The sequence below is a fragment of the Capsicum annuum genome, chromosome 10, assembly GCF_002878395.1.
Source record: "Capsicum annuum cultivar UCD-10X-F1 chromosome 10, UCD10Xv1.1, whole genome shotgun sequence".
Taxonomy (NCBI): Eukaryota; Viridiplantae; Streptophyta; class Magnoliopsida; order Solanales; family Solanaceae; genus Capsicum; species Capsicum annuum.
In genome coordinates this window covers 12,586,154-12,594,994 of record NC_061120.1, presented here as the reverse complement: position 1 = coordinate 12,594,994, position 8,841 = coordinate 12,586,154, and the positions used below count along the sequence as shown (strand labels likewise).

General features: G+C 32.5%; 2 protein-coding genes across 3 annotated transcripts; one reads left to right on the top strand and one right to left on the bottom strand.

Moving 5' to 3' along the window:
• The first annotated feature begins 879 nt into the window (after nt 1–879).
• Nucleotides 880–3,755, top strand: LOC107845898 (GDSL esterase/lipase CPRD49). Of its 2 annotated transcripts, XR_007045599.1 has the most exons (4): nt 880–1,616; nt 1,878–1,954; nt 2,040–2,189; nt 3,562–3,755. XR_007045599.1 is itself a non-coding variant. In XM_047397870.1 (3 exons), exons 1-3 carry the CDS (start codon nt 1,530–1,532, stop codon nt 2,155–2,157), a joined length of 282 nt encoding a protein of 93 aa, XP_047253826.1. In that variant the 5' UTR covers nt 1,174–1,529; the 3' UTR covers nt 2,158–2,324. The 2 variants fall into 2 exon arrangements, 1 of the variants encoding a protein (XP_047253826.1); XM_047397870.1 differs by lacking the exon at nt 3,562–3,755 and having other exon boundaries at nt 1,174–1,616; nt 2,040–2,324.
• A 1,064-nt stretch (nt 3,756–4,819) lies between these two features.
• Nucleotides 4,820–5,545, bottom strand: LOC124887701 (putative F-box protein At5g44220). Its single transcript, XM_047397601.1, has one exon. It carries the CDS (start codon nt 5,543–5,545, stop codon nt 4,820–4,822), a length of 726 nt encoding a protein of 241 aa, XP_047253557.1.
• Nucleotides 5,546–8,841: the final 3,296 nt, after the last annotated feature.

Genomic DNA, 8,841 nt, shown 5'->3' with positions numbered 1-8,841 from the left:
TTTGACGTAACATTAATTTATTTTAATAGGACGTCTCATTATTATTATGATTATTACATTTATTAAACTAGCAATCACTTTTATCCAATTTTTCTTTATTGTGTTTAATTGTTAGCCAATTTTATTGCAATTGGTATCAATTTTAGCCAAAATCGAATATCAATTTGGGTCCTATTTAAATTCCAATTGGCCCATTTTTAAATACCTTAATCTTGGTTGTTGATCAAAGTTGATCCAACGACTCAGATCAATTCATCCATAGCTTCCGCCGCTGCTCCGTTCTCTTCCCCACGCCAGAGAACACCATCCTACCAGCGAGCTCCGGCAATCACATTTTCAGGTTTGCTTTTGTGTTTAAGTTTCAATCTTATTTATTTTTACTTAGCTCAATCAATTAACTATATCTCAATCCTAATTGATTGAATTAGATACTCTTATCTAGTGAAGTGCTTTTTTTTTAATGAATCTTGTGCATTATACTTTATTCCAAATTTTGTTAGAACTAGAAGGATTCATCAAGTCTTGGCTTGTTCACTCTCGTAGTTTTTTGTTTTTCCGAATTGCTCTTGAATGCTTTTATCTGAGCTGAGTCTATCGAAAACAACCTCCCTAGCTCCCAAGGTAGGGGTAAGGTTTGCTAAGTCACTGCCCTCCCGAGACTTCACTTGCGGGATTACCTTGGGTATGTTGTTGTTGTTGTAGAAGGATTCATCAAAATTAGACTAATGTTACCTTGATTGATTGTCAGCTAACTATGACCTTCTTCTTTAATTTTGGTTTTTTGAATTATTAAAAATGAAATTTGAAGTTTAACTCTTCTTTTTAAAATAAAGGAAATAGGCTAGAGTGAGTTCTAGCTTCAGAATCGATATATCTGGTTCGAATGTATAGCTGTTGATAGATTTCAAGCTGGAATCTGGATAGCAGGTTGAAGATCTACTATTTCTTAATATCATGTACTGGGTCAATATGGTCTTGAGGTTTATCCATGTTGTCAATGGTATGTTTTACCAAAGTTAATGTTAAGCATTTAGTGCATTTGACTATGTGTGTTATTCAGTATAATTTGAGCAGGTCTTAATCTCTTTAGCCTAAAATGTTTTGGAAAAGTTCCTCAATATAACCCTCCTTTCTATGAGCAAGAATTTGTTGATATTATCATATCCTTTTTTGGTGCTTAGTATTCAATTGGTTGTTAAGAAAAATGTTTCAACAGTCTCATCATGGATTTAGCACCTTTCATGCTCATACATGGTGGCTTATGTCACAATAGGAGCTCATTTTCTAATTTTCTGTTTATGTGGTTGTTCCTTTTGGCCGTCTCACTCATAATTACATTCTCCAATATGATCATGATCAGGAAAGGGAGATCAGCCGACAACTACTATTTTTTCAACAAGATATCTCATCTGGAGTTGGAAGACATCTCCGATATACAAACTTTTGACTTCTTAAATGGTGTTTTTCTCTTTGAGGATGCAGTTGTTTAGCCCACATTGGTGATTGTTTACTTTGGCGGTAATGATTTGATGGGACCTCATTCATCTGGATTGGGTCCACATGTACCTCTTCCAGAATACATCGAGAACATGAGAAAAATTGCAACTCATCTCAAGGTATCCACCTATTTTTTATTTTTATCTGTAAAAACATGAACATTATCTGGCTCAAAAAATTGCAACTCATCTCAAGGTATCCGCCTATTTTTTATTTTTATCTGTAAAAACATGAACATTATCTGGCTCAAGACAACATAATTCCTTAAGATATATAATGTTTCGAGAAGTCTTGAAATTATTTCACTTTGTTGTATACGATGGGTTGCGCTTATGTAAATACTGATCCCAGAATTTTTCTTTTTTGGTGGGGATGGTTAGGGTCTCTCGGAGAATATCCGCATAATCTTTCTCTGTTGTCCACCTATTGACGAGGTCAAAGTTCATGAAAATACAAGGTAATTCTGTTCCCATCATCAGTTTCATGTTATCTCCCCCCTTTTTCGATTACTGGGACAAGTTTGTCATCTCTTTTGCAAACAGTTCATGTTTCAGTGAGTTGGTTCGAACAAATAAGTTGTGTCGACAGTATTCCAAGGCCTGCATTGAGCTGTGCAAAGAGATGAATCTAAAGTTTGTTGATCTTTGGACAGCACTTTAGAAAAGAGAAGATTGGTTGACTGCTTGTTTTACGTAAGTCCAATTGACTATATGTTCGCTTTGTATCTCGACCGAATTGAGAACATCTGTGATCGTGTGATCGTTTAACTGTTTCGCTCCCTAAATTTCAGTTGAATTCATATCTTATTGTTCTTTATGAATTTAAAATCTGTTTTGTGATCTTCAGCATCATCGCTGAAATTGTCGCGTCAACGGGAAAACCTTTCTACTCTAGATTTTTGTTGTTTATTAGCATTCCCCAGAAATTGAACTTCCAACATTATCTAATTGCTCTAGTTATGGTTTCTGAATAAGGCCAAAAAATACCATGAAATCAGTTTATAAAAGTGCTATACACGACATAACTCGTAACAAGTTCTAGCTAGATCAAAGTATTTTATTTCCAGTAGTTTGTTCAAGAAGGCTAAGTTATGTTCACTACACTACTTGACAGTATCTTTTTGCGATAATCATCGATATCTGCTTCCTAGAATCTTGAATGGCAAACATGGTTGAATATTGTCTCGGTGCTAGAATGCTAAGTTATTTTTACTACACTACTTGACAGCTAAGTTGCTCAGACTCTTCAAAACTATCATGGGGTGCATGTCGGATCCTTCAAAAGTAGTGCTAAGTTATGTTCACTACTCTATTTGACACTTGACAGTATCTTTTTGCGATAATCATAGATATCTGTTTCCTGGAATCTTAAACGGCAAACAAGGTTGAATATCGTCTCAGTACTAGAATGCTAAGTTATGTTCACTCACTACTTAACAGCTAAGTTGCTCAGACTCTTCAAAACTAACATGGGGTGCGTGTCGGATCCTTCAAAAGTAGTGCATTTTCAGAGGATCTGACACGGGTTTGGCAACGTTTTTAGAGATTTTGAGCAACTTAGCTTGACAGTATCTTTTTTGGGATAATCATCGATATCTGCTTCCTGGAATCTTGAACGGCAAACAAGGTTGAATATTGTGTCAACCACTAATGATGTCAATTAGATAGATGCATAATAGTAGTAGTTATTTATGTGAATATTTGAGAAGAAAACGATATAAGGAGACATTTATTACAGTTTATATAGGTGGTACATGTCGATATTATTATGCATCTATCTAATTGACATCAGTCTACTTATCAAATTTGAATAATAGTAGTAGTTATTTATGTGAATATTTGATAAGAAACTGCTTTGTTATTTATTTTTTGTTTGAGAAATTATTGCAACATTGGGTGTGTCTATCCATGTGTACGGTGTAGTTGTGAGAAAGAAACTTGTAATACTTTTGTGTTAACATGCATGGTAGTTAGCATGAATTTCTTCTATTGTTTTGACCAAGTCTTTTCTTGCTCACTTTCAAGCTATCGAAATGACTCTTTACTTTGTTCTTTATAGGGAAAGGTCCTTTAAATGATGGAGAATTATTGACTAGGAGTCTGAAGACATTAAATTTTGTATTAAGAAATAATTGTACAACAAATTTATATTAATTTTTTTTTTTTCAAAAATATTAATATTAGTGGCGACTATAAGTTGCCACTAAAGATGTATTTCCTCCATATTGAAATTGCCTATTGTAGCAAGGTGAAGTTGCCTCTAAGTCATTTTTTGTACCTTGGGTCGCTGCTAAATTCTTTCATTCCGTGGTGACCCTTTTGGTGGACACCTTGCCTAGTATTTTTTGTGGCGATATAGAAAAGCTTTCGTGGCGAGGGAAATCGTCACAAAAAGCCTCTTTTGGTGGCGACTCCTTTATGTCTCCACAAGTAACCTTTAGTTACGGCTGTAACACCAACGATCATCTAGTCACCACTAAATGTCTTTTGTTGCGATTTTTTGAGATTTAGTGGCCACTTTTGTTGCCACTAAAGGCGTTATTTCTTGTAGTGAGCCTTGTCAGGCTCTTTCCTAAGTTTTTCAACTTCGGGCTTAAGAAGCTGCTTGTGCACTTCTATAAGAGAGTCCAAAGAGGTCATTGGTGGTTTGCACGAACCACATCATTATCACCAATATGTATGGGGAGGGTGAAACTCCCAGGGTCCTTTCAACTTCTTGGGCATCTTCCTCATTACCACCAAACTGTACTCCTTCAATTCCATTGTCTCAATGTCCTGTAGCTTCATCTTATTAGTCACCACATCCTACTTAGAGTACTTACACATACCTTGCAAAACATCTAACAAAGGAATATTAATGTGAACGACTGCAGTGAATAATTCCTCCAGCATAGCAATAAATCACCCGAAGGAAGATTCCCAATAGGCGTGACTTCATAAAAGCATCTACCCAGTTCATCAGGCATGTCGATTTTATGCTTGCTCCATATGGAGTTTTGATGATCTTCTAACGCCCAAACTTCCAAAACCGACTCAAATTGTGTCGTCTTAGCATGTGCTAATGCTACGCACCCTTCAACTTGACCAAATACTGTGAAACTGGTGTTAAATATTATTCGTACATGTGAGGGCATGAGTGACAGGTTAAAAACAGTGAAATGCTTGTGGTGGACATCAAAGGCAAGAAAACACTGTTTCCCTTTATCTTGGAAGGTGTTCGGAGTTCTAAACTTGCAATAGATTATACCATTCACGAAAGAACTTTGATCAACGCTAAAAGAGTTAAACTAGGGCAAACCTTCCTGAACAATGTCTCTCCAGCTCTATGCTGATCTTGAACTTGATTCAAGCGTGAGAATCTCATAGACTAGTCGATTGGCAATGGTACTAACTTTAAGAAATTTGTACACGTTATCCATAGCATCAAAACCAAGAGCATACCAAACACTACGTGCTTCATCACGTAAACTTGAAGAAGGAAGCTCCATAAGTTCAAGAGTAGATATATTAAAAAGTGAACCTTGATGACCCGTGTAAAGGCAAGCAAGGCCATTTACAATCGGAGTAATATCCTTATAACCACCACAATAAGGCAAACGTACTCGCTGAGTAAACTCTTCATTATTCTTCCCATAATTTATAGACGCGTAAAAAAGGCCTTTCATCATATACGATATGTTATTGCCAGGCAAGATAGTATACTTGGGCAAGAGATGTATGAGAATACCGTCACAAGGCGTATGAGCTTTCATGAATTCAGGTTGATGGATCATTGAAGACCAAGACATCGATACACACTTAAATCTGTCCAATGTCTTAATGGACAGTTTGGAGAGCACTTGGAAGATAATATCAGAAGGGATATCTTTAGCTACAGTGTAGCTACTAGTAATCTTCTTCGTTTTCTTCCTTTTCACGACGTCACAAGGCATTTCTTTCTTGATAATAGTAGTAATTTCATTCATCTTCTTCCTCCTTTTCAACACGATGTCCGAAGGGATTTCTTTCTTGATACTACTAATTTTAGTAGTACCTTTGTTACGACGCATGATGCAGAGGTCTAAATACTTATAAAAGACAAAACGAAGAGATATCAATAAGTAATGTCTCCACGGGCCAAAAAAAAGATTGAACAGAAATAATTTAAGTTATGTAAAAATTACATATATAACATGTTTACTAATAATTACTAAAATTTTCAATTTTTTTCAAAATCTCCTAAAATTCAACATTTGACCTCTGATGATACATGTTAATCACATTAGATACATAATACAGATATAAGTAATAATTAACTAAATCAGCACGTTTTAAGGGATGTAACAGATTAGTTTGCATTAAATCAACATTTAATCTAACTAATTAAGGTAAAAAATAAAATGAAATCTCAGAATTTATGCTAATCAAAATATTACTCCACTACATTAAAACTAATAAACGCTTTTGTATTATTTTTTTTAAATTGAAAAATCTTCATTCTTCTTGTTCTGAGAAAATATACCAATTTTTTTTATTTGATTTGTCAATTTGAAATTGAGCATTTCTTCAATTACTATGTCAAAAGATCGGACAAGAATTTTTTTTTTGATCAGAAAGTTGGTGCTGTAATGTGTTTAGAAAGTCCATAAAAAAAGTTGCAGAAATTATTAGTTATAAATCTAATTTTACTTCTCCTATGCCTTTGTTGGATAGCAAGGGGAACAAGATCATTACTGATTGTAAATATAGTGATGTTAAGGTTGGGCAAATCTACAAGGACAAGTGTACTCTCATTTCGGTTATGGCGCGATTTGCAATTGAGCATTCTTTTAATTACTATGCCAAAAGATCAGACAAGAAAAGATATGTTATGTTTTTTATGTAGCTGGTGTTGTTAATTTTGTGTACCTTAATTTAATTTTGTATTCAATGTTTGGTTATTTTACAGATTTCTTTTTTTGTGTTTATGTTATTAATGTCGAGATACATTTTGTTCTGAAAATGATACATTTTGCTCATCTTGTATCTCAGTTTATGAATTTATGTTTAATTATGTTTCTTGTTGTATTTTAGTTTCACCTATATAATAGAAATGTCCTAAATACATAGAAATGTCCTAGATATATGTTGTAAAAATTTCTAGATACATGTTGTACAAGTTTCACATCGAGATACATTTTGTTATGAAAATGATACATTTTGCTCCATCTTGTATCTCCGTTTATGACGTTATGTTTAGTTATGTTTCTTGTTTTGTTTTAGTCATGACATTATGTTAATTTGATCGAGATACATCTTTATGATAAAAGATAGGTTTTGATCATCTTGTATCTAGGTGAATATATTTATGTCTAATTATGTATCTTGGTGAATATATTGATGTTTTATTATACAATTTGAAAGTAAATGAAGGTTAAAATGTTGAAGTTTTGTTTTCATTGATTCAGTTATGTATTACGATGTCGTTCAGAGGATTATGTTTGAATATTTAAAGCATCATCTCGGTAAGTTGTGTTACCACCTAAATACAAACGTCAACCTGGAAGGCCAAAGAAAAACAGGCACAAGAAATCAAGTGAAACAATGACATCGAGCAGTAATTATTGCGGGAGATGTGATTATGAAGGTTACAACAGGCGCACGTGCAACTTCTTTCCAAAGAAGGAGTGATAAATGTATTTGACTAATGAATAATGTTGAATAGTTCCTTGGAATGTTGCTGGATTATTTATCTATTTTGTTCGACATTTTAGTTGATAAGATTCTTGATTTTTGTATGAAATTTAGAAAAAGATATTTACCGAAATAAATAGCATTCTTTGTTAATTTGTTATTTAGTTATATATGTTTTGATGGTGTATTATTTCGTGACACATAAAGTAGAAATTTAGATATATTGAACTAACAATGTTATTATTATACATTCTATTAGTAGTTTTGTCATAGTGAACGATATAAAATAGATACATTTTTATAGTATGTATCTCCATTAAATTTATAGATTCAATTTTAACAAATATGTATCGTTTGTAAAATATAATTTGTCAATATTATTAAGATTTAGGAATATAAGTTCTGTTAGAATTTGTTATGCAGGATATAGTCAAACATCTTTTTTTCATTAATAAAAAGGGTTCTAGATACATAAAAATGTAATAATTTGTTGGTTACTATGATTATATAGTAAAACAGTTTCCTTATAATAGATATATACAATTTGAGAAGAGGTATATCATATAAAGTTATAGATACAATATCTAATAATCTGTTTCACATGTAAAATGTAATAGGTTAATATTTTTAAGACTTAGTTCTGTTAATTATGATATAATTTGATACGTATGTAAGAGACAACATGAATTATCTATAACAAAAAACCGTTATAGATACATAATACGACAATGTTGTGATGGTTAATACCTATATTGTAATATATCTTTCTTTATTTTAGATACATAAAATTATAAAATGCAGTAAAACATGTATCCAATACAATGTCTGTATATTGCGTGAAAAAAATATCATAACGATAACATAAATACATCTTTATGTTATTTAGCATTGCGTTAGAATGTTAATGCAAATAGAAGTAATTATTCATTAAAAAAAAATCTTAATGTATACTTGTCTAAACACTACTAACATCATCAAAGTTTATATCATCAACAATGTTTTTAATAGTCTACTAGCCAAAAATTAACAACTACTAAATATGCATGGGCTGAACTCCTTGATGGTGTTAATCAATGTCATCTCCATATCAGCAACCTAATCAGTGTTTTCAGATGCATCTTGTGTGACAAACTCGTTGCCAGCGTCAGCATCATAGTAATTCACATATGCCTTATCGATGTACACTTTGAAAAAGCAATCTGTGGTAGTGTATCTCTTGCTTGGAAAATTCTTGTTCTTGTGCTTCTTCCTCAAGTAATACATGATGACATCTAGATGTTGTTCAAATTGCAAACAAATGAAATATATTTTACATCAGCCTACCGTAATCATTAAAACTGAAAGAGGTACAAATTAAATATTTTATGTATCTAATGCGATTAATGCAGGCAATAGACAATTACTTTAGATAATGAACAAGATACTTATTAATACAGAAAGATACATATTGTGTTATTATGTATCTAATACAAAATGGGGGCTAGTCTAGCTATTGTCTGATCATGTGCAGAATTTAGGATGCACAGGAGCTCCCCATCTAAGGATTTAAGATTAAATTAACTTTTATAAACAAATAATGTAAAAATATTTTTACATTATCAATGTATTTAACTTGTTATAACATACTTATAACGTAATTCAATCCCTAAAAACAAAAAAAAATTAAAAAATTATTTGAGATGCAATAAGTTCA